The following is a 27,136-nucleotide window of genomic DNA, read 5'->3' on the forward strand; positions in this document are numbered from 1 at the left end:
TGCCTGTATAATTTGTATAATATTCAACTAAACCAATATTTTATAGCAGTATGCTAGCTTTGATGAAAATATCTTCATTTCATGTATAAGCTTACCGTTTGAGCTTATAATGATTATATATGTAGGCCTGCCAGTTAATAAGGAAGACCAACTAGAACAGTTCTATAGTACTGTGCATTGAAAATGATATGGATGAACTTAAAAATAACCTGATAAACATGAGTACGGCATGCATTGTGGTATATATGGCATATGGAAGTAATTATATTCTCCACCCCTTAGGCCTCCCCTTCATCAGCTAAATACATTATCTCAGTCTAACCTGTCTGCTACCCCATGCAGCTGGTATGCAGGTCTGCTGCTCTTCGACATTAGCCTCAGATAGATGTCAGAGCCGGAACCTAGCAGTCTATAAAACAGCCGAAACACCTATTAGGCTTAGAAAACAATTCATTTAACAAACAACAGACATCCTGTTTGCTTGTATAAGGATGAAAGCTTGATTAGATTAGAATGATGGATGGATGGAGGGAAGGATGGCTGGATGGTTGAGAGGGTGGATGCATGGGATAGATTTTGGGGAATATTAAATGGACCATACGGGAGTCAGTGGAGGTCCAGACATTTTTGTTAGTTTGGGTTTATACATTATGTATTCATTCTGAAGATGTTTTTCTTCAAAGCAACTTGATGTATTTAATTGAGCAGTTGGTTATAGGCCCAGCTCAGATCCCTGGAAAACTTTCTGGTGACTAGCAACTTAGCTGCTGAGGTTGAGGTTCTGGATGCTTACCTCAAAGTGACTGAAGAAGCTGTGTTTTAATCTCATAACAATACAATCTAATAATGTCATATCTAATATTAATCATATAGAAGGTGATTTCCCAGGATGCACCCCAAATCGTCAACATGATCCCAATCTGATGCATAGAATGACAGAACTAAATAATGTGCCCATTGTAAAAGCTCAAAGATGCTCTCCAAAAGTGCAGAGCAAACAAGTAGGCATGAGTTCTGAGAAACGTGTCTGATGTCATTGCCAAGTTTACTGTACCGGCTATGCGACATTCCGATACTCCATGCTCAACATCAGGCCAGGAAACGACTCTTGTCCTGAAGTCCATGTAGGGCCTGCTGGATAAACAGAAGCCAAAAGGCTTAGATGATTCTGTATATAAGAACATCCTGATCTGCTTGTCCTCTGTAGACATGAGAGATACAGACAGGGCTAAATGTTCAGAATTTTTCAAGCTCTATTACATTCATTTCAATTGCTAACCTTTCTGTTGCTGTATTTTCTGAAAGCAGTAACACATGATACACAGAAGACCAGAGTAACTGAGTTAATACTAAGGTGGTGCAAACATGCTGTTCAAAATATTTCTAATTCATTTTAGGGCTTTTCTAAAAGCAGCTACAATTTTTGATTCATCTTGGGTTTAAATAATACGCCCTTGATAGCTAAGAGGAAGTGGAATACATTTTGGTTGTATTCTTAAGTGAAGCAATCTGCCAAGTAAAGGCAGTTTTAAATTGTATGATTTTCAGCTTAATGTTGACTGACTGCTTAAAGTCTGACTGCTGCTATGATCTTCGTCTAAACCCACCAATAGGAGGATGGCAAGCCTGGATTGATGGCGTAAACAGAACGTAGGGATTTTTAATGAATCTATCATTCAAAGATCTTCATTGTAAAATCTGACATGGAGAACAAATGTTATCGTGCGGTCTGCTATAGAATTCGGCCAAGATTTTATTAGGATCATTTTATTAGGATCAGTGTGAAAAATGATCATCTTAAAAAGACTGAAGTTGTAGTATAAAACCGGATTAAGGTAGAATTATAGACCTTGCTCAAGGCCCAAAAGTGACCAGTTGATCAGTCTTGGGATTTAATAATAGCTTTCCATTTAACAGCGTTGACACTTAAAGGAAGTGTTTTTTAAGCCAAATCTTTCTCTACATGAGACACATGTAGAGACATTGTAATGGACTGTATTGGAGATTTTCAGATCATGATAAAATACAGCAATAAAGAGTGGTGTTTTGTTTATTGCTTTATTTATTGGTCAGATTAGCCTGAATTCTCATCATTATTCAAAATTCAAACGCATCACAAAAGATTGTCAGACCTGGATCGCCACTATTGAGAGAACTTTAATGGCAGTGTTTGGAATAAAGAAGCTGATTGACAAACCCTAGGACCAAAAGCATCCTTTCCTGGGCTATAGGTGGAAGTCTACGTGCTATAACCATGTGTTGAGAATAAACACTCCTAAAGCCTTGTCATGTTCTGCATAGTTATTTGAGCAGTTTTATGGCCTGGCTATCAGGAAGAAGCTTGACCGTATTAGGTTGACTTTCTACTCTGTCTCTCTTAATCTTGGTTGCACGTTTGAGTTTTTCCTGCTGTGTACGCTTTCTTTCTCTCCCTCTCTTTCTTTCTCTCGGTACCCATTTAGGTAATAGAGGCCTGAGGAAGCCAGGCATGCCTCAGTCCAGGCCAAACAGCTTTATTGGCTTTATATGGCTTTTTAGGGCTTGGAGTGCAGTACTGCTGTTATTTTGTTGCTTAATGGTGCCAAAATTGTGGTTTCCATCTTAAAGACGCAGCTCTGACAGGAAGAACAGGAGGTAATTGCAAAGGATAGGAGGATCTTATATTATTTTGTGACACAGACACAAACTCATGTACACTCATGTCCTTTTTTGTCTTAAATCCTGGTTTAAGCAGTCAGGATTAGCCTTGAAATGCAAGGAATTAAGTAGATCTGTCTTGATATACGACTACACCAATCTCATTCATCTTCATTGACATACACATATTTATTAATGATAAACAGTTTTGTTTCAGCATGAATAGCTACAGTGTCTGAAACCATGAGCTCATTTCAGTCGCCCTTTTGCACGCTGAATTACATTGACTAGCAAAAAAAGATTGTCTTGAAAGAAGTAATTGTCGTGGGATTGGAAGTAATAAAGGTGCTTGTTTCTGCCTCTGCAGAATGAAATTCGTGAATATTAACTACTAGGTTTTGACGTAGTTATGTGATTTACATTGTGGGTATTACTGACTACTTTTGGTAATGTTTAGGATAGAGGCAGAGCTGGTCTTGTGAAATATGAGTCTGGAATGAGGTGTACTTTCCAAAGTACACAACACTTGCAAACTGAACAACTCCCACACACAACCATATGTACAGTATATATGGTCAGTGGTTGGCACTGAGGAGGCCTAGGCACAGGGAGATGCAAGTAGGAATGTAAGTGGATACGAATACGTTATTCACAACAGATAACATATTCTAGGTAAGATAACATATTGTTGATAAAGCTTCACTGGGTATCCAGTTGAGACGCAAGATAGAAGTTTCTACTTGCATGCGGGCATGAGCGAGCTATCAGATATGATAAGATTGTAAGACTAACAAAATCCACGTTCTTTAACACGGACATGTGGTGCTGCACGATGCATTTACAGCATCCTTAGTAAATGCCCGGTCAGGTTAAATTAGGTTACTAATTACTAATTAAATATGAGTTTGTTTATAGTATGGTCGAGAGAACCAACTAAACAACCCTGTGTGCGTCTCTGGTTCAGATAAATGAAGAACTTGAGTGATGTAGCTGAGGTTGAGGAACTGTCAGAGCCAGAATTCACAGACATCGCTGCCATTTCTAGCTCTGTGTCGACGTCCCCCCCAACACACCCAACACACCCAACACACAAACACTTTTCCCGCGTCTATGGAGCATTCCGGTTTCAGACATGTTCGAATCCATATACAGGTGGAGCACTATACAAATACTGAAACTAATACAGATAGTGGCATTGAATTACACCCCTAACAGAGAGGCCGGCATCATGCACAGACACTACAACCATGTTGTGAAGCATGCTGGTGTATGCACAACACACACAGAGCAAACAGCTTGTTTCCTTGTTATGTAACAAGGCCCATTCAAGCCGATGAGTCATGACAGATAGGGAAAAGGACAATCATCACTACATTCCCTGTGCCTCAGGGTATGCAGCAGCAAAGACTCGATTCAGGAAACTGACCACAGTCATTAGAGTCTGTAATGCCAAGTATGGCAGGCCACATGAAAAACACATCTCTATCCAGTCTCTGAGCGGCCAGAGCTGAACTGACCTCAACGGAAAGCTCCATCAGGAAGAAAGCTCACAGTAACATGAACCATGTAGAGAGGTATGCTTACTCGCTTACTCACGTAGTCTTTTTTTTTTTGCTCTTTTTAATAAAAAGCAACTTTTTGCCTCTGTTTCCAAAACATTTGATTGGTTTGTCTGAACCGTTCTTCTGAACTTGTCTTCACATATTCAAAGCTGGCAACATTGTTAACATGAAAATCTTAGTAGACGGAGAGGAAAACAGAATTTTAATACAAACACCCTAGTGTTTGTAAATGATAAACGGCATATTCTACCCTGCACTTTTACTGACCAGAGGCCGCAGCACTCCTAATTGGGATTCACATATACACAGGTCAAAGTTCACCTATATAAAGTCGGCGCAAAGCCAAAGTCACCACTACCATGGGAAAATGTACGTCTTTCACGTCCTGCGTGCTTGGCTTTTACACAACAAAAATGTATTGGGAGACAACATACTTATGGGTTGTATAAGAGGTAAAAGGGGTAGATTAGCTGGCGCTCATGCATGGTAGCACAATGCCTCAATGTGGTCAATCATACATATACAGACAGTGCTGTTCTAAGATGTACCACTTTAACTTTCAAAGCAGTGACCAGGGCTTCACTGATATGAGCTCAATTATCTCCACCAACCAACATTTCCCTGGCCACTGTGGGGCAATTATACGAAGAGACAAGCCGTGTTCCCTTTGGTGAAAGGGAAACACAAGGCTTTCCACAGCGCAACTTATTTGGCCATTGTTAAACTAGTACAGCCACAGCCATTGCTTCATTGCTTTCCATAAGGGGGAAAGGGAGAAACAATTGATGTAGACTATTATCATTGGATTGTTCATGCTGACCAGTCTTGGAGAAAGAGTAGAAAGTGTTTCGACCACTCAAACAGCCTGTGAGAGACCACTTTCCCCAATGACACTACTCCTACTAGGATATAAGCAGACCAGCTGGGTTTCTCCACCAATTGAGATCTGCAAGCGATTCCACTAATGATGCAACATCATGGCAGACACAAAGCAGATACCTATTAATGACTGTCTCTACTATTAAGGCCAAATGGGACTACTTCCAAATTGGTAGCTGTACAACCTTCAGAACATTCTGCACAGGACAGAAGTTTGCCTGTGGAGCAATGACAGGCTGCATGTATCGCTCTGAACAATCATAAAAACAGAGTACAGCTTGGTGTGATTTAGCATGCTTTACTTCTTGGGAAAAAGAAAGTAGTGGGAGTAAAACCACTGCTGACCTGCTTTCTTTGGAACTTTGCAAATGTATCCCTTACTGAAAAAGAAGATATTTCAGTCTCTAACACTGGAACTCCTTGTTTGTCACTAAAGCTTTGAACCAACAAGAACTTCTGTATCCTTTCGCTACTGTTAAGCCCAGTAATAAACTGCACATGCATACCAGACTGCTGAATGAACAGTACGAGGCAACCCATCCACTACTGATGTACTGAAACCGTCTCCTGGGAAAATATTTAGAGGGTATCAACACACCATATATGACTCATTGGTCCCATTTAGAATGATTCAGTGATGGAAAAGTTGTTAGGTGGCTAACTGCGACAGAATGTTTAGGGGTTTTTTTTAGGGACAGTGTGCATGGTGACAGTATTGTGGCAAACCTTCCACCCTCGCTCCAGGGCACAAACTGTAGCTGGGGCTAATAGGAGATTTGGAGTGGGAGCTCACAGGGTTGGTAATAGCATTGTGAATTTAAAGACCATCTACTACACATAGTCTCCCCTCTACTGGTGAGATGTTCAGGACCTAAAAGGGGACAAATGCTGTCTGTCTTGCTCCAGTAACAAGGAAATGACCATTAGATTTCCTACATCTTTTTATTTCCAGTGGTAGGCTGGACCATGTTTTGCACTGGAGTGGTGTGTTGCATTGGAGTGCTTCAACGTGTCGGTTTTCGAGTAGCTAGCTTAAACATTGGGAATTGAGAAGTCTTTGCAGACTAGAATTGCAGGCATAGATTAAGATACACATTTTGGACGAGACAATGACATGCTTGCCGACTTTCTTAAATCCTCAGCAAGTGAAGTCTGGGCATACTTAACGCCCAGCATGCTTAACGTGTTCCACATGAGATTGGGGATCTTTACTTAAGATCATAAATCCACAGGTAAGAGCAGGATGTAATATCTTTAGTTGTGTCAAGGTTTAATTTGCATGTGGAAGAAGCCATCACTTAGCGAGTGAAACCGTCCGCTGTAATGCCATAATAAACTCACTGTATCAATGAATATATCAACTAGCTCACCTCATCCTTGTTTGAAAGTTGAAAAGCTTACATTTACTTGCTAATCTTTCTTGCAGTACAACTACAAGCAAATCAGTGCCTCGAATGAAAATATTTAGCTAAGGCTAACTAACAGCAACTATGTTACGAATCTCTCAAATGTTAGCTAGCATGTTAACATGGCGACGATGAAGATGATGATGATGATACAAACTAGCTAAATGCTAATCGCAACCTGTCACAAAGTAAACGTACCAGATTGTCATTCTCGTTCACCCTCACTCTTGCCGTCACGTCTGTTTAAGTTTAGATTTGTTTAAAGGAAATCCGATTGTAGACTCATTGAAGCTGTGTGATGGTAAGGTGTCCCTTTGTGACTTTGCAAATATGTGATTTATGATGTATGAAAATGTATTACGTTGAACATTTCTTTTCTACAAGGAAAGTACAGATAAATAAAAACTTCCCTTTGTTCATTTCCTTTTAGTAATGTATTAGGACCTAAACCGAAATGAGTACAGTTCATGACATCATTATTGCCTCAAGGGGAAGTGATTGGGGTGCGCTAGGAAACCTGTGAAATTCGGAAATGAAGTGAACAAGTGGTACAAATACATAATGGTCCTCTTCTTATTGGGGAAATCACTACTCATTTTGAGTTCTATCCTGTCCACTTTTCACGCTTTTCACTTATTTCTCTGTCCGAGGTCACAGCATGTGTCTCTGACTAACAGAGGAGTGAATATTTCCGGGAATGAAACTCCCACAGGACAACGTGATTAATATCATTAAAGTTACCTCATACACTGCGGTGTTAGTTAATTATAATGTTATTATTAAGCGCTTTTAGAGTTTTCCTAGGAATTTTGTTGGGAGAGTTCATATATTCAAATATCTCTTTGTTCTCGCTTGCTCTTGTTGACAATTTTATTCGTATTTCCAATATTATTCGAATAAAAAAATTTTTAAAAAGCATTACATTTATTATCAGTCATTGTTAGGCAGCATTTATGGAACTTTTTTATTATAGCAACTTTTATGGAAGCCCTGTCCAGTAAACAGAATGGGATTGTCTTAACTGAAGAAGGGTACATGCAATGCTGTCGTCATATTTGTATCAAATAAGACATCTTAGAAGTCACCTGTCTTGATGCTGCCTTATAAATGGGACTGTTTTCAGGGGTACAAACTGTCTAAAACTGTCTAAACAGCATCCATGTGAATGGAAGAGTGTCAACAATAATAGCAATAATCTATCCAAAAGAATGACGAATATAGCTATTTAAACGTGAACACTTGTATGCTAATATTGTTTTCATAATCTTGTTTTCCCAGACAGTGAATCTGAGTTATTCCTAAAAGAAAAGGACTGGAAACCCCACAGATGACATGCAGCCTCAGGTAGGAAAACACACATCACGCTGTATTGTGGATTTATACAGCAAGCATAAAGAGAGCAATGCGGAGTCATAAAAAGTATAAACCCCAGTTCTGCCTAACCATATCAGAACATCCAGTCGTATAGTCTTGTGATGATGGACATGTTGTAAATGCATATGACTTGTGAGCTTACACGGTACTCTCCAAAACTGGCATGTTTAAATAACTGTGTGTGAATATCTGACACCATGGTAATACCTCAAAAACCTCAAAAACTGGAATTCTTCCAAGTGTTTGGGATTGAAAATCATAACCTTCTGGTACTAGTAGGAACAAAACTTCCGAGTTACGATGTATTACATTTATAAATGAAATTTATACCCAGCTATGTTACATTCTCAGAAAGTGTTTTCTATACCAGCAGCTCTGAGAATAGTTCCAGCTGCAAGGTTTATACGAATGCGCTCCTTCTAATACACGATCCTTTCTGTAGTAAAAACGTACACAGGGAATGTGGTGGACGCTATACATAAACAGATTTAAAACGTGAGGAATTGTTGATATGGCGACGTTTTCTGTGAAGAGAGGGTTATTTAGCATTTCTGGAAGGTCTTCAGAGTGTGTGCTTTGTAACAGGCTGAGGTGAAGCTGGAACTAAGTTTTAAGCCAAGGGAACGTCTAAAGCAAGGAGGTTACTCAGTAACGTGACATACTGTGGTGTTTTTGTTTTATTAACTGTAAGAGAGAGAAAAAAAGAGTGAGGCTGGTGAGGGAAAGAATGTTTATAGCTGCTATAATATAAGTGATAAGAGGAACTAAGTTGCAGGAATAAGGAAGAGGAATAAATAACTTCGGGCAGGGTGTGTGTGTGTGTGTGTGTGTGGGGAGGGGGGGTTGCACTTTTGCCTCGCACCTTTGGTGTTGGGGGTTCAAGTCCCATGTGTGTATTCATTTGTGCCCTGGGATGGCACCGAGTCCAGGCCCCCGCCTTGTGCCCCAAGTCCCCTGGGTTAAGCTCCAGGTTCCCCGCGACCCTGTGTAGAATAAGCGGTACAGAAAACGAATGGATGGAAATCACTTCAGGATGTGCTGTTGCTGGAAAATAATCAACTTTGTGGTGGTAACAGTAACTCCGCTTCATGTCGGGCTGCATCACGCCACCCCATCGTTGAGTATTTTCCTGTAATAGCATAGCCCCCCAAGTGTTTTATTCACTACATAAATGACTTTCTCCCAGTAGGGTGCATGGAATTCCAAGTTATCTAGATCACTTCACACACTTGAAAGCATTTTTAAAGTGTAAGAAAACACAAGGTGTTACTCAGTGTTCTTCTGGAAATGCTTTGCGCTTGACTGCCTTCGAAAGTTGCTAATGTCTAGACTATTCATCAGCACTCTGCAAAATGCCTTAGGAAAGACTAATACCCAAACACCACAAGACTGTAAACTGTGAAAAAGAGAGCAGGACTATTTATTGACTGCGCTTGGATGTTTGTGAAAAAGCCTTCGTCACTGGTCCCCTGACTCACAAAAGCATGTCCGTGATTTAGCAAGATGCGATTTCACCATCTGTGAGAGAGCGGGGATCTTCCCATGACCTCTGTAGTTCCAAAGTGAGAAAAAGGAGGGTGTGCAAATCAAGTCAAGGAATAGAAAGAGAGTATGTGACGGGCAAAAGGAGAAGCCGTGGAGAAAATGAGAGAGGAGAAGGACTGGACCTTTAGTCAACACAAAAAAAAAACCATGAAGGGATGTGAAACCAAAATTGGTAGACATACAGGCCTGTAATGACAGGGGAAAGTTGGTGCTCTTCCTGGATTCTAATGATCGACATTGACCTTTTCTTGACCCCGCTGCTCAGAGCAGATATCTCAAGGGAGAACTGAATGAGTCAAGCTTCTGAGAGGATAGTAATGAGCTTTTCCTATTCTGGCCCCCAAGGACATGGGTACAATGGGGTCTTTATCCTAGCGTTGCAAGATAGATGGCACTGAGGGAGGGCGAGCTCCTCCCAATACACTCCATTTAAATAGATTAGAATGACTCCTCTTTCCCTTTTATACCCACGTAATGAGGGTCAATGGGGGATAGACAAGACCGTTCTTCTATTTCTAATCTATTACAAGGTGCTGTACAGCTCATGAGCATACAGTAGATTTTGGTGGTGCAGGACAACATTAATCACGACGCCAACAAAATGACCTCAAGACACATGGACCTATCACATTTGACTTGCTATAGGATACTGTAGAGTGTGTAACCCTGTAATAGAAAGTTAAGAAGTTTAGATGATACAGGTGATCCTGTTGCCATTAACCAGGGTTGCCAAGTGTCACGTAAATTCCCAGCCGAACATACATTTGGCAGACGGCCTTATCCAGAGAAACTTACCTTTATCTCATTCTAACACAACTGAGCAGTCCAGGGTTATGGGCCTTGCTCAAGGGCCCAGCAGTGGCAGCTTAGCGGTGCTGGGGTTTGAACTCACAACCTGCCAATCAGTAGTCCAACAGCTTAACCAGTGAGCTATATATCATAAACCACAAAAGATCTGAAAGTAGCCCGAAAAAAAAATCTATTGGAAAAGCAAGACACATTTTTATTCTTTTCCTCAACCTTTGTAAAGGGAAACAAGGTCACCGTTATGCACGCACATTTCTGATGGTAAAACGTTCATTTCGCTCAATATTTAGGAATATGGGCTTCACCTAGAGCAAGCTGGTGACTCATGTTCTTGCCCAACCCAACCATTAAAAGAACATAAACACATCCATCAAAAATAGCCTCTGCATCTGGTTTCTTTTTCAATTCTACTGTCCACTTCTGTTGTCATTTATCATATGCTAACATCATTGTCAGTCTCTAGAGAAGACGTACAGTAGATACAGGAAAATAAAATCAGTAGTAAGAAATAAAATGAAATACAAGCCCAATTCCCAAAAAGTTGGGACGCTGTGTAAAATGTCAATAAAAACAGAATGCAATGATTTGCAAATCTCATAAACCAGTATGTTATTCACGATAGAACATAGAAAACATATAAAATGTTTCAACAAAACAAAATGGGCAACAAAATGGGCAACAAAAGTGAGAGATAGAGTTGCGTGTCATCTGCATACTGATGGAAGGAGATATTATATCTATTAATTACACCAGCTAATGGCAGCATTTATAAGTTAAATGACAAAGGACTCAAAATTGACCTTTGGGGAACACCACAAGACGTTTGGAGGTGTGTGTACCCTGTGCAACATAGTAATCCCTGCCACTAATACATAATAGAGCTTCAGCCAAAGGTGTACTTTCATTTAAAATTTCCACATATTTTGAATATCCTGACCATTTGAAGTGTCTCTGGAATTCATCAGATTGTGCTGATTGGACTGGCGAAGAATGGATTAAGTAAACTGCTCCTTATTATGTCCGATGGCAAAATAAATTGGCGGTGGAAAAGGAAGTGAAAGCACATTGTGGTCCTGATGATTTTTGCCAAGCCAATGAATAAACAAGCTAAGAACAGTTAACACATCTGTCACACATATTGCAGCAGCACCAGTTTGGGACAAATTGGACTAATATTTCCTTACCATAATGCACAATCCATGGGAATTAGTTCTATTTATACTGTATATATCCAGTGATAACTGGTTGTGATATTAGATGGGAGGCTACAATCTATTATATATTAATAGCTGGACCAGTAAACTATTACTGTTGTACAATACACTTTATCACATGATCTCACTGATAAAAGAATAATTCATTTATTTGGGTTAAACTATTACACACACTAACGATATTGTTTCAAGTCTTTAATGTCCTGCTGGCTTCATGCCGTCTTTCCTCAGAATACCAGATGTTATAACCTTTTTCTTCAAAGCAACCAAAAAAAGCGCTAAACTCACGATTCAGTTATCTGTCCTTTTGTGTAATTTGTAATCCAACTAACATTGGACAGTGTGTGCTTAGTCTACCTACTAGTAGTTTCTCCTGCAAAGGCATTTTGGGGAAAAAAAAATAGACGATAGAGTAAATAATCCACCTCATTTACATTTATTACACCCAAGTCTGTATTTTGCATGAGTCTTCTCAATCGTGGGCGTTACGTTTTATGAATGCATCAAATAGAGATCAAATCTAGGGGGTGAGTGATCACCTGACATGACCTGACATCAATGATAGATTGCATGAATCTACAGTCTTGGTTAGAAAGAAATCAGCCCCAGCCTCACTGGGGTATTTTTCTGTATTTTTCTTAGAACCAGTGGTGTTGCTTTTCTACGTTCTACAGAAACAAAAATGAAGGCTTATAACAATGTCTTTTTATCTTTGAAAGACAGGTCAGCTTAGCCCTGCTCGCACATTTATACCTGCTGCCTGTGCATACAGTATATCTAGTTATATAAGCATATTTTGCTAGCTAGCTAGGTGGCAAAAAGGTCTAATACCAATTAACAGTAAACCATGCCATAACACGTAACCACTTTTCTTCCAGTAGATAGCTTGTAGATAGCTTCTTCTATCAATGGATCGAATCCAAATCCTTGCCTAAAATTTTACCATAGCCTAGTTCTGCTAAGAAAACAATGAAATGTTCTCTTCCTCATAGAGGACGGTGGTATGTGACCATCTCAATGGTTCACGGATCGTTTTCTCAGACGAAAATCGACCAGGAAACACTCTGTCCCCGGACATGACCCAGGAAGTAGTCGTGATCTCGCCTGGTCTCCCTGCACCTCCTCCGACCCCCTACTACAGGACTGCTGCTTCTGCTTCGGCTCCTCAACACAACGTAATACCACACCAGTACACCACACACATTAGGAACACGCACATCTTTCAGATTACACTGTGATTGTCTGTAACTACAAGGGATGATGTTTTGCCCTGGATTAGCATACTGTTTTTACAGTGACTCCTTTAGATTGGGCAGTTTTCTGGAAATGACCTCATAAAGTAATGACAACATTTAAAAGAACCTCTGCCTTAAATTGAATGGCCTGTTGGAGTTTTGATTCGTTTCTTTTGAAGACGTTACTTTATAGATAATGCTGTGATGCCGCCATGTGGTCATATTCAGAAGCACAAGAGTGATGAAGTTCAAGCACAAATCCACCCTGAACTTGTGATCGTCACTGTCATCTAAGATTTTGTAATGAAATCCTGAGTTTCAGTCTAAATCACTTTCATTGACACGTGTTTTCACATTACCCATAATGCCGTTTGACTACCTGCTGATAATGGTGCCAGTGGGATTCAGCCCTCACTTCATCCCTGTCTAAAAAAGGCAGTGCAGCAGGGCTTTAGTCCTTTAGTCAATCCAGCTCTCTCAACTCCTCGGGTTTTTGCATATGCATCATCTGCATTGAAGTGTTTTCCTTTAATAAGTCTTCCCTTTCCTCTAAGCAACACCACCCCTTTCCAAGGAAAATGGACAAGGCTAATCAATCTGTTCTAACTGGGAGGCGGAGCTAATTTATGGGCCAGAAAGATGTAAACAGGGACCTAAAGTGAACATAAAACATTGCATTTTTGAAATCTTTTATTGACATCCTTTTTGATGTCTAGAAATCTTTACAAACTGACAAAGGCTTATTTCTAATACCTTTATGTTAAGCTGTTTTGAGTTAGCGCCACTTTAAACGCTGATCATTTTTCACTCAGGTTGCAGAGGTAAATGGAGGTGCAGTCCCTACCCCCAGTTTCGGATCCTATTACGGCCCGGGTCAATCACATGGTATGTGCTTTGATAATATTAATAAAAATATGACAGGGTGTCAGTTAGCATAATGCATTATACTAATTGTCAATATCTAGCTTTTTAAAATAGTTGAATATCAAATCAGTTCTGTTTGCACAGTGCACTTTATATTGTTTCACAGTCATGCAGAAGCAAGAAGAAGAAAAAAAAACGAGAATAGGAATCTGTAAAAATACTGAAAGTGACTAGAATATATCAGCAAGTTAAGGCACAGTTAATGTGAGTGCAAACCTATGTTCATTTTATTCCCAGTGATGGTACTGCCATCTGTCGGTCAGGGGAGAAATTGTGTACAGATGAGGGAATAGATTACTTAAATACTACAGGTAACATACGAGTTAGAGTATATTATGCTTGATTAACATTCCAGTCCAATTTAATCCAATTAGATGCGTGAGGTCATGGAAGTTTAGGACATGTTCCACAACATTAAATGTGACTATATACGTGGATTAAAAAGTAGCACGTTGTTGTGGTATATGAGGAATAAATCATTATGCGACATGCTCTTATAGGAACTTTGGAGTGATAACGATAAGAGATGTTTAAGAGCTTGGAAGTTCAGTATGTTCAACTTGATCCAGGATACTTTCTATGTTTTCTGTCTCTTGCAGATGGATTACCTAATGGTGGGCCACGCTCTGCTACTCTGCCCCGCACGTCCGTCACCAGAGAGGAGAGGCTGATCAAGTTCTCTGGGATCGGCCCTGTGGACGAAACAGGCATGCCAATCGCTTCCCGATCTGTGAGTAGTGTACATTTATACTCTGTAGAGATACAGATGCAATACGGTGTCACTGACTTATCAGCTTTATAGCTACCAAATAAATAGGGAATAACACACTTGGGGGCATGCCGTTTTAGGAAAATAATCAACACCAAGGTGGTGTGATGCGACCTGACACAAAGCAGTCCTGAAGTGATTTATTCCTCTTATATCTCAGCACTTAATGTATTTTATTTTAGTAAAGAACGTCCATGATCACTTACGTTATAGCAGCTATAAACAGTAGTTCCCTCACCAGACTCTCTTCTCTTCTCTCTCTCGAACTTAGTATGACACACAGTGTAGCGTCCATGTGTCTGTAAGCACTGGCACTGGAGACTCCTTCCAAAAGAAAAGAATAAAAAGTAAATAAATAAATAAATAAATAAACATCTCCTCAGAGAAAGCTTGACCATACACACACCTTTTAAATCCATTTATGGAGCATCTTGACTTTTGCTTCAAGAAAATTGGCATCCATTTTTGTCAGCTATTGCATTCTGTTTTCTCTTGCAGAGTGTGAACAAACCCAAGGACTGGTACAGGAGCATGTTTCGACAGATCCACAAGAAACCAGAGGGTATGTAAACACACACACACACACACACACACACACAACGAGAGAATCTCTTTCTCTGATTTCTTCTGCTTTTATCCGGAGTTCTTTTTAGAAACTGGAGAACCCGTATCTCACCCACTTTTCTCGTGGAAAAATTGGGTGAAAGTGTTCAGTCAACCATAGAAAGTGTAACCAGATAGACTTTCACCAACAATGAGTGTAATTCTGCACCAAATACATCCATTATTTACTTTGCTAACACTGGTCACTGGGTCTCAGGCTTTCCTAAGCATGAACCAGCATTTGTCACAAAATAGTCTTTTATAGAAAGTGAAACGACTGAAACTGTTCCCAGATCAGCAGCCTATTGGCAGTTTCTGCTGACATCTGACGCCAAAGGCAGGATTTATGTAATCCTGCTGTCAGCATTTCAGTGTATCACAGATCACTACAAAGCCGATATTCACAAAAGGCACTGAAATATTCCGTCATGCTGTTTTATACTCGATTGATTAATTTAATGAGCTGATCTAAGCTCTCTGCTGTCAGTAAGCTGATTTATCCATAATGATTTGAATGTTTCCTAATATTTTATTCTGGGAAAGGATTTATTGCAGATTCATGTATTTGCACTTACTGCATTGCACTTTAAGAGAAAAAGTCAGATGTTGGTGTATTTAGATCAGACAAACAGAAATTCAGCCTAAACAGTGCAATAATAATAAAAAATAAATAAATAAACAAAACAGCTTTCAAAGCTAGCTAGTCAAAAAAAAAAGTGAAATTCCCCCAAATGCTAGCTACTATCAATGAATATCCCTAAGCAACACTTGCTAGCTAAAGTTAGAGAAAATGATCAAATCTAGCTAGCCATCACAAATGGAAATTCACAAGTCCTTGCTTATATTAGAGAATATCCCTAAACCAAACTAGTTAGCTAATATTAGAGAAATTGATCTCTAGATGCTATCAGCTAGCTAACATGACTCACAGTTCCCAAATACTAGCCAGTATTAGCACTACAAACAAAGCTAGTTAGCTAAAGTTAGAGGAAAAAAGATCAAAGCTGATGCAAGAAAAACAAAAATTTTTAACTATCTATTTATTTAATTGTTAACTAACCAAGTGAGCTATGCAGAAGTGTACACCACCTCCATTGTCAACAGTATATTAACAAGGGTAACATTAGCTGGATAGCTAATGGCTTACTGGGCATGTTGGCAATAGGGGAGGCCTTACACTTTGGGCAGTTGTCTCTAGAAGTGAAATTCAATCTAAATCGCTGATTTAGGATGTAGAGTTGTATGTAAATAGCATGTAAGTCATGAATCTGTAGCTGTCTAGTAAAGGTCCATTCATGAGGCATCCATTCAGAACAGTTCCTGCAAGTACCTGGGAAAGATCTGATATCCTTTTTCCTTCTTCTGGTGCTCTTTGGAAGGAGTATAATAGTTTTTCAGCTTGCTTTGCTAAAGTGCATAAGGTGCTATACAACACATGGGACCCCTAAAAGTTTGTTTGCTTGTTTGTTATCCACCTAGTCCTTTAAAATCGAATCTCTGTGAACGTCTCCTAGTTGTAACATGAATGATGTTAAATCCTTAAACAGTTTTAACACGGTTTGCTTTTTTTTTTTTCTTTCCTCTTCTCTTTTCTCTCTCAGAGACAGAAATCGACTGGCAAGAAAGTGAGTAATCAGTCTTATAAAAAATACTCCGACAACCTTTAAGCATGTTTTGTCATGTCAAGAATTATGCAATACCTGATTTCTTAATGTTTTGACAAGCAGCTCAAAAATTCCCACATAAAGTCTGCAGACTGACACTTTAATCTCGCAGCAGAATTAAGCCCATGATAATCTGTACATTATTAATAAACGTGTAGTTTGCTAGTAATTTCTACATTATTATACACCCAACCGACTCAATATAACTGTGAAGTATACTGTATAATTAGGTGAAGTTGTATATGATGTGCGCTTGAAGCTTGTTTATTTTGTTACAGGGACTTCGAATACCACTCCACCTGTAGAGTCGACTCAGGAGGACAGACGCGGATCTGGAAATGACCCCTTCACCCTCACGCAGCATGGAGCACTGCCTGACTGGTGAGAGATAATCTCAGTGCACATGTTAGTTAGTCAAATACAGTTTATCACTTAGTTCCCGTCATTTTAAACTCTCTAGTTGTTTCAAGGTTCCCGTTGACCCTGACATTTCAACAGATTTGATAGCAATACAATTCTATTTTAAAATACACACTTCATCATATATTCATCTGCCAATTACCAATTTATCAAAATGTATGGATGTAGGCCTGATGAGGATCATACTAATGGTACTGTAGTTGTGTGCATGGGTGGAACTGTACATACAGTAGGACTAAAATCACATTTTTGGTTCAAGCTTGGTTCGAACAGGACCTCCTGAGTCGCTGAGCCACTACTGCCCCTAAATTAACACATTAAACTGAGCACATTTAGTACACATTATCATTTCTGTAGTAACAGCTCATTCACAGGGTTCCGGCGGACACTAATCATAATCTAAGCATTAAAAAAAGAGTTGTTATTTAACAAATCAAAACATAGAATTGTTGATATGAGGAAACTTGGAAGCATTAATTTATTTTACATTTATGGAAGGAGTCTCCAGTGTCAGCTGGTAATAACGTAAATGATAACAGAAACTAAGCAGTTTCACGGATGTTCCATGACCTTAAAAATGACACTCCTGTATTGTGTTGTTTAATCAATTTAAAAATGAGATAGTTAACAAATTATTTTTGTGTAAAAGGAATGAAACACTTTGGGACATACTGGTACTGTGAAATGGGATGTTTGATGTGTTTCATTCCTTACTTATTCACTTATAAACTTATTAAAAACCCACAAAGCAAAATTTTAATGATTTTGGAAAGCTCAGTGTCTATAGATTTTTGACGGGCAGTATATGAGCATCCATCCATCCATCAATCCATCCATCCTGGTCTGAACTTGCTGAAACACACAACAGTGTCTTTACCGTGAAGTAACACCCAAACATAACTTTAAATTCTGCCTTATTCACATGCTGAGCTAAGCTATTATGAAGCACAAAAGTTAACGGCCAGTTTGGGGAATGTAGTACATGATAAGTGAAGAGGGGAAAAAAAACAGACTAAAGGAGAAAAAACAGACTAGAGGAGAAAATATGAGAACCAGATAGGTGACTGCAGGCAGGTTATGATCCGTTGCTGCAGGCTCTGACAATGGGAATGTGATAAAGTATGTGCGTATTGGTGGGTGGGGTGTGTTTCAGGGCTGACCTGGGCGATGTAGTAAAGATTCCAGAGCCGAAGAGCATTTTCGACTTTGAGCCAGGACAAGGAGGCACAGCAGAGGAACGCGTCCAGGTAAGAGGCTTTTCTTGGGGGAAATTAATCCGCTTTTTAACATTTATGCAAAGAAATGAAAGCAAATCATCCAGAGTGAATTCAGTTCATACAGTAGTAGATTTTCAAGTACTTGTCATTATTGTCTGTTGGACTTACTGTATACAGTAATATGTATTATACAGTATTATGTATTATCCATTTCATGGGCTTCTTCTTAATAAATGGAACTCCATTTTTAAACCTAATCTCTATTCATTGCATTTGTAGCATATGTTTGAATAAAATAAAATAATTCTTTTGACACTTTTCCTTGTACTAAAGTTTGAAAAAACAAAATAAAAGCTGCACATATTCGATTCTAGCAACAGGACTCAAATAGACAGTTTATGAGAGAAAGTTTATGTAAAGTTGTTCTTATGTTGTGTCAACACCAACATACGCAACACAAAAAAAAAAAAAAAAAAATTGTGGTTACTTTCCAGATGACCACCGAGTAAACAGGTGTTGTGTTTCTTGACCAGTTTTGGAAAATGTGTGGAGCTACATGTTTGGCAAAAATCATGTGGAAAAACACAGAAGAACTCTTTTAATCCCTTAAACTCCCCGAAACCATTAGTAACTACAGTACATAACATCAAGAGATTTATTAAAAGGTATGAACTTCAACATAGCAAAGAGCTTCTGTAAACAATCCCAGTTCTAATATGCTGTTCTTCAGATAGCCATTTTCAGTGCAACTTTGTAACGCATTGCTTGGGTCAGCATGTTGAAAGCAGCGTTTTGTTGCTGACTCCTGGCATTTCAGTGAGTGGGTTCAGATTCAGCCCTTTCACACACACAAAAAAACTGAGAGCGAGAAACTGTAGGAAAGAAACTTAATTCAAGGATTAGTTTTTGTCTGCGTTTAAAAATGCCTAAACACTGTTAGCGGAGGTTTGTAAATGTTGTCGTTGGTCTTGAGACACACCTTTCCATGTTTCTTTATCACTGCAGCGAGGAAATATAACGATGCAGAACTCCTGAATAGTTCAAAGTCATGGGTCTCAATGGCTCAGATGCAGAGCAGCCATTCATATACATCATCACATGGTTCATTTCAGCCTAGAGCCACACCTGAGACTCGATCAGTTATTTGAGAACCAATGGTGCATTCAAGTGGAACTTTGAATTCGTGTTCTTGACATGGGAACAAATGGGCACGTTGTGAAATCACAGTTAGTAAGCTGGGATATCCGGGCGCTGAGCTTAAAAGCTAATAACGAAGGCTAACACTGTATCTGGCTAGCCATTATGGAACGGAAAAGTGAGAGTGAAAACAAGACAGAAATGTTGGACGTATGAACATTTTCCTCATATGTGTTAGTAAAGTCTCAGCATGACTAACATTGCATTGTAAATATACTTGGCATTGAGAGCTAACTGAACTTCAATGGTTTTTGCCCTATTGCAAAACGTCAACATTGTGTCACGTCATTTCTGTAGATAATAGCACAAGAGTGAGATCGTCATATGAAATCTTTGTGTAAATGCTCTGAACATAAACCTTACGGAGTGAAAGACCAAATAATGAAACCAGTGTCTCATTCTACCTGTTTGGTTGGAATGATAATCTACTTTTTTGCATGTAAGGTTTGAATATTCCTACATTAATGAACTTTTTTAAAAAAAATATATAGACATGAGTCACGTTTATTTGCAAGTCATAATAAAAAAACGACAACTGACGTGCATTCAAGTGGATAGAACAGATGCACCCAAGAAGGGAAATTGAAAGGCAACGACAGTCAATGAGGAAAATACCGCTGGGGTGAAATGCAAAACAGATTCGATCAGTAAATAATAAACACATCTACAATCTAGAAGAATGGTGAATAGAAAAATGAAAGCTATTGGTTAATATTACAACTGTGAGGATCCAAATGGCAAAAGGTGGGCATACAAGTTTCTAGAAAATAGTTGTTTTTGCTTCTGCTTTATTGTTATGCCTTTTAATCTTGGCCAATATTTGGTTTTGGTTTGGTTTGGGCAGTAGATGATGAAAAGAGTGTTTCCTGGAGTGTATTTTTATTTCTACAGGACATACAATAATGGAATATTTAGCAATATGTCCGTTCGGATGGGATACATCGTATACTGTATTATTTGGGGTTATTTCTACTGGTCATTTTATAGTAGGAGGGGCGCACGGTGGCTTAGTGGTTAGCACGTTTGCCTCACACCTCCAGGGTCCGGGGTTTGAGTGCCGCCGGGGCCGTGTGTGTGCGGAGTTTGCATGTTCTCCCCGTGCTGCGGGGGTTTCCTCCGGGTGCTCCGGTTTCCTCCCCCAGTCCAAAGACATGCATGGTAGGCTGATTGGTGTGTCTAAAGTGTCCGTAGTGTATGAATAAGTTGTGAATGTGTATGTGTGATTGTGCCCTGCGATGGATTGGCACTCTGTCCAGGGTGTACCACACCTCGTGCCCGATGCTCCTTGGGATAGGCTCCAGGTTCCCCGTGACCCTGAAAAGGAGTAAGCGGTAGAAGATGGATGGATGGATGGATGGATGGATTTTATAGTAGGTAAAGATGGTGTAGTCTTTCAGAATGACTGATGAATGGGACTAAATCCCAGAGATACTCTGGTAATAATTGTAAACTTAATCCCATCCAAATAGGGCTTGATTTTGCCCTTAGGAAAAGACAAGAAATATGTTGCGGTCATAATATCGGGCTTTTCTTTCTTTTTCTAATCAACAGTGTACATGGAAATGCTTGTATGGTTGTAAAGTTTTGTACGTTAGATTCAACCCGTCTTAAAACTTTATTATTTTTCTTCGCCCGGGTCTTTCTGAGAATTGTTTCCACATTATTCCCATTGCATGTTGGCACACAATCAAAAATGTATCAGAGCAGCTTTCGCCTGTTCCTGCTGTCTCGTGAATGTGATTAAACTGTTTCCAGTTGAAAGAATTGGCAGGTCTCCCTTTTCATTCAGTGCTTTTCAAACTGTTCCACTCCTCTTTTGCTTTTTGTTTACAAAGCTCAAGGGCTTTGGGAAATAGTTCTCAAAGGAACCTTGAACCATCTTAAGCACCGTGCTTCCGTGCTCATCATCCTGCCCGAATGAAAGAAACGGCTTTCTTTTTTCTTTTCAAATCAAACCAAAAAAATGACAATGGGGTGAGAGAAGGAGAGAGAGAGAGACACGTAGAAGCCATTAATGGTTAAGTGTATTTGTTGCATTGTGTGTGACTCGTCACAGTTTGCTTGTTAATCAGGTCACACTCCAGAAGTAGGAAGAAATGGATTCATTGTTCTCTGCCTCCACCAGACAGAGCTGTCTTGTGATCACGATTAGGCCCGTTATCCGAGTTATCCGCCTGTCTGATCCAAAAGCATTCGGCGAGCTCAGCCATTAGTTTGCTCAGACACCAGTCCAGACTGCTCCTCCCTGAGACTCGGTCTGACTCTGAGACGCCTTTTTAAGTCGGAATCATCTTTATGAGCTGGTTTGATTGCGAGGATGACTGCAGTTGGCTCTGAACGTCTCTCGTCATGCCAAGGTATTTCCAAACAGTGTGGAGAAAGGAACGTAGCGTCTTAACACTGGCTTTTGAGCCTTTTTTGTGGCATGCTGTGGATTCTACCAGACGGTTAATTGTTCAAATGTAATGTTAAATGTTGCATTTAAGGACTGATTAGGGAAAGCTGTTGGGCTTTTACTGCAAATGAGGTGCAAATGGAGTTAAATCGTTTGATCTTGTATGCCTGGAGCATTAACGAGTTGATTGGAAATTGCAAACATGTTGCATTTATAAGCACGTTTATGAGTTTAAGGTTTGCCAGTGTACGCTTTACATGAATATCTTATCAACTTTATTGCATAAAAATGATCAGGCTCTAATAACCGAATAGCTCTTGAATGCACATTTTAAAAAGACACTGCATTCCACAAGGACTCAAGAGGTCTGTACTCAGAAATGCACAGAATCTTGTGACATGTATTAATGTATTATCTGTAAAAGTAGTAATGGATGTTTGAATGGAGCTAGTTGTAGGAATGGAATGCATTAATTACATGACTGACACACATAACTGCATAACTTGACGAATAACACATTTTACACATTTTACACCCATGGACTTAATTGAGATTATACAGTATGTCATGAATCTACACAAAATCACCCATAATATCGAAATATAGGGGTAAAATCAAATCAAGAACAGGCAAAAACATCAGGATCCAGATGTGCAAAGCTGATAGAGTCATATCCCAGAGGACATGGAATTGGGAGTTTAGGACGGTGAATACTTGTATGTGAATACACAAATGTCTACATTTCCATGTAGTGTAGAAAAGTTCAAGGGGGCAAATACTTATGCAAGGCATTGTATTAATTCATAGTTTTATTCTCCATTTAACATAGCCATGACCTGTATTGTCCCATTCCCTATAATCAGTGACATTTTACTCTTTTTTTTTTCTTCAGTCACCAAGACAACCTCCAGTGCGCCAACCTCCTGAGAGAGCCCACTCTCCCTCCATAGAGGTGCGTGTGAATAGTAACTTTGATGGAAATTAATTTAACCGATGAAATAAAAACAGCTCTTGGTGATGGGTGAGGTGAACCTCATGTTTATTGTTTCATTTCTGTTTGCTTTTCAGTGACCTTACACTCTCAGAGTTCTCCTGTCAGGCTTAAATTTGTTACTCTGTACATGTGCGCTTTGTTTTTTCAGGCCACTCTAGTGTCGGAGCTAAACCGCTTCGAGGCGGAGCTGGACTCAGACATCCGTGGCCTGGAGAGGAAGCTGTCCCTGAAGCAGCAGCAGCCACAGCGGCGAGGCAGGGGTGAGGTACTGACCCTCCCCTCAAACACACTCTGATCCTCCAAAACCTCCTTTTTTTATCCACTTCACCTCCTTAATATGTGTCCTTGTTTACACTGACACTCAAGATTTCCTACAATAAGCCAGTTTTCTTCCTGTTTAGAGGTTTACCAGATGCATTTTAGTGTCCCAAATACCACTCTACATTTTTTTTTTCATCAAAATAAAATGAAAAATGTAAATTATTATTCAAACAAACTCATCATTTTCCATCCCTGTACCATAGTATATATATAAAGATGTATGGCCCAAGTTTTAAATAGACTGTTATCCAATCTGTAATTATACTACACATGCTGTACCTCTATATACTTCTCAGAGCGAAAGAAAAATGAGAAAGAATTTAGAAAGAGGTTTAATGGTGAGACAAAGAGATATTACATTAGTTAAGAAGACATAATCAAATTCAGACTGTGCTGTTGCGCTTCTATATTCAGCCTAAAACGCCAGTCTTTAATTTCCAGCCAGTCTAGACTATAAACGTCTCGTCTCACACTGAGCGCTGTACAAAGTTGTGTCATTTTTGACCGAGTCATTTTGCTTTGTCAGCATTTTATCGCATTGGACGTTTTCCCTGACAAAAAGAGGCTGAGTACATTGGGCTTTTTCTATTTCTTCCATTATTTCAGTGCTCGAGACGACCAGTTACTCATCTGGCCTGGGGCAAGCTGTTCGTGTCTCATATGTTAGTTTTGTAGCTTTTCTGTGGCATTTGAAACGATTCTGTAGGTGGGACAATTCTGGCTCTGACAGTTCCTCAACCTCAGCTACATCACTCAAGTTCATAACTGGTGTGAACTACAGAGGGACTCATGAACTAACAGATTTAGTGGATTCTATTCCCCAAAATGTAAACAAACTACAATCTTATCGCTACTAAGTCCAGGAAGTTACTAAGGATGGACTTTGTCCCACGAGTTTTATATCTGACTGCTCAGTCAAAAGTAAAAACCTCTCACTCAGTCTTTTTTTGTTGTTGCGTCCCACAGGATCCCAGTTCTGATGCCCATCTCTAGTCTGAACCAACTGCCCTGTGAACCTTTCTGGCAATCGTTCTATGAAAAACAAAAACAAAAACAATAATGCACCATAATTCATATTTATGTTTGTATGTGTTCATATGGACAGATAATGTTTTCTGAACTGAATGTGCAGTGTGTAGGACCCAGGGGAGCCTCCTGGGCGGGTACAACACGCTGCTCTGTCTTCCCGCTCTGCATTCTTGTTAGTGTGTGTGGGTGTGTGGGTGTGTGTATGTGTGTGTGAGTGTGTGTGCTTGTGTGTGTGTGTGTGTGTGTAAGAGGTGAGTAGCTACATGGGTTGAACTTACTGTGGACTTCTCTTAACAGGGTGAAAGGAACAACACTACAGGAGCGGGGACATCTGGGAAAGGACTAGACTACAGGTATGTGTGTGTGTGTGTGTGTGTGTGTGTGTGTGTGTGTGTGTGTGTGTGTGTTGTAATTTCACTCCTGGCACTTACAGTCTGTGGCAGGATAGTATCCTAATTATAAGTATTATAATTATAAGTACTAATTAAGAATATCGCCATATTGTCTTGTGTGTGTGTGTGTGTGTCTATATATATATATATATATATATATATATATATATATATATATATATATATATAATATGCATGCATATTGTTATATATCTATTAAATGTTCTCTCTCTCTCTCTCTCTCTCTCTCTCTCTCTCTCTGCATATGTTTTTAGTTGTGGTTTGTCTGTTCTTTTTTCAATTATATTATGCTTCTGGGCAGTCGAGCAGCACATATTTCCTGTTTATAGTTTAATAATTGCCAGGTAGTGCAAGCATGTTTTGGATCTTCATACACTATCTTCTTTATCTAGTTATTTGTTCATCATGACGATTCAGAGAGTTTGACAGTCTCCTGCTGTGATTGGTTAATTGTTGACGGGTTCTGGCTCACAGCCCAAATACCAGAACCCCTGCTGAGGAGTTTGTGTGTGTGTGAGTGTGTGTGTGTGTGCACGTGTGTTACAGGTCAGAGGTTTGCATGTGAGGTTTAGGCTTATTTTTATTACTTTACAATAGTTTGTAAAATGGCATATATAAATATATAATAGCAGTACATAATATACAAGTTTATACAGTATGTGTGAAATGAAGTTATGTGCATCACTAGCCATACAAGATGGCACATCCAAACAGGACAGGATATATGAGTGGGTAGGATATGACTGGACAGAATGAGTAGAGTAGAACTGGACAGGTTTAAATATGATTAGACAGTACTGGGTAGGATATGACTGGACAGAATGGGTAGAGTAGGATTAGACAGAATTAGATATGATTGGAACGGACTGGGTAAAATAGGATCTAACTGAATGGGTAGAGCAGTATTATACCAGATTAGATATGATTGGAACGGATTGGGTAGGCGAGGGTTGGACAGAATGGATAGAGTAGGATTAGACAAGATTAGGTATGATTGGACAGGGCTGAGTAGGATAGGATTGGACAGAATGGGTAGAGTAAGATTGGACAGGATTAGATACGATTGGAAACGACTGGGTAGGATAGGATTGCACAGAATGGATAGAGTATGATTGGATATGATTAGATATGGTTGGACAGGATTGGGAAGAATAGATGTATACAGGATTAGATCAAATGGAGAAGATTTAGAGGGATAGAATTGGATAGAATGAGTAGAGTAGGATTAGACAGGATTATATATGATTGGGCAGGATCGGGTAGAATAGGATTGGACAGAATGGGTAGAGTAGACATTAGCAGGGTTAGATATGATGGACAGGGTTTGGAGGGATAGAATTGGATAGAATGGGTAGAGTATAAATGGACAGGATTAGATGTGCTGTAACAGGATGTGGTAGCATAGAATTGGACAGGATTTCATACTATTGGGCAGGATAGATTAAAATAGGATTGAACAGAATTGCATATAATGGGTTGAGTAGTATTGGACAGGATTGGTATAGTAGGATTGGACAGGATGAGCATTGGATACTATTGCACAGTATTGGATACTATTGCGCGGTATTGGATACTATTGCGCAGGATTGATTTGGATAGGGCTGGACATGATTACATACAGTGGGATTGGACAGGATTGGATACAATCGAGAATATTAGTGGAGAGGATAGGACAATTTAGGACTGGCCAGGATAAGATAGGATTTGAGCAAACAGGTTTGGACAGGATAGCATATTGTAGGATTCATGAAAAAAGGATTGGACGGGATAGCATAGGATGAGACAGTTGGATAGGATAAGATTAGATAGGACAGGATTGGACAAGATTGGGCAGGATTAGACACAAGAGGATTGGATTGGAGAATAATTGGGTTCTAGGACTTCATATTTTAGCCTGTACTGTATTTGAACTAGATTGGATAGAAACATAAAAGGATGATAGGGCAGAATTAGATAGCATCAGACAAGGTAGAATTAGTCAGGACAGGATTAGACCGAGTTATGATTAGACCATGTTATGATCAGATTGGACAGAATGTGATTAGATATAATAGGACTAGATAGGATAGGACAAGATAGGGTCGGATTAGAGAGAATAAGATTGGATGGAACGGAAAAAACAGGATTGGGCTCCTGCTATGCATGAGTTGGAGAGAATTAGATATTATGCATCCCAGAGTACAGGAGGATTGAATTATATTCCTGGCTCTAGTGTTTTAGCCAGTTATAGTTTGGACAGGATCTGGTGAGAACGGATTGGATTCCTGGCTATAGTGTTTTAGTCAGTTATAGTTTGGACAGGATCTGGTGAGAACAGATTGGATTCCTGGCTTATTGGTTAGCACGTTCGCCTCACACCTCCAGGGTCCGGGGTTCGAGTCCCGCCGGGGCTGTGTGTGGAGTTTGCATGTTCTCCCTGTGCTGCGGGGGTTTCCTCTGGGTACTCCGGTTTCCTCCCCCAGTCCAAAGACATGCATGGTAGGCTAATTGGCATGTCTAAAGTGTCTGTAGTGTATGAACGGGTGTATGAA

The 27,136-nt window shown here is 39.6% G+C and overlaps 1 protein-coding gene across 2 annotated transcripts in view; it reads left to right on the top strand.

The window, feature by feature from the left end:
* Window positions 1–27,136, top strand: part of sorbs3 (sorbin and SH3 domain containing 3) — a 53,190-nt gene that overhangs the window by 14,221 nt on the left and 11,833 nt on the right. For both annotated transcript variants that reach the window (XM_053624391.1, XM_053624390.1), the window contains exons 2-12: window positions 7,763–7,828; window positions 12,417–12,599; window positions 13,472–13,544; window positions 14,183–14,313; window positions 14,851–14,914; window positions 16,557–16,580; window positions 16,898–17,000; window positions 18,193–18,286; window positions 22,741–22,800; window positions 22,991–23,107; window positions 24,490–24,545. In XM_053624391.1, coding sequence (XP_053480366.1) covers window positions 7,817–7,828; window positions 12,417–12,599; window positions 13,472–13,544; window positions 14,183–14,313; window positions 14,851–14,914; window positions 16,557–16,580; window positions 16,898–17,000; window positions 18,193–18,286; window positions 22,741–22,800; window positions 22,991–23,107; window positions 24,490–24,545 — 917 coding nt within the window. In that variant the 5' untranslated portion in view covers window positions 7,763–7,816. The remainder of the gene's footprint in view (window positions 1–7,762; window positions 7,829–12,416; window positions 12,600–13,471; window positions 13,545–14,182; window positions 14,314–14,850; window positions 14,915–16,556; window positions 16,581–16,897; window positions 17,001–18,192; window positions 18,287–22,740; window positions 22,801–22,990; window positions 23,108–24,489; window positions 24,546–27,136) is intronic.

Source organism: Ictalurus furcatus, chromosome 5, assembly GCF_023375685.1.
Source record: "Ictalurus furcatus strain D&B chromosome 5, Billie_1.0, whole genome shotgun sequence".
Lineage (NCBI taxonomy): Eukaryota > Metazoa > Chordata > Actinopteri > Siluriformes > Ictaluridae > Ictalurus > Ictalurus furcatus.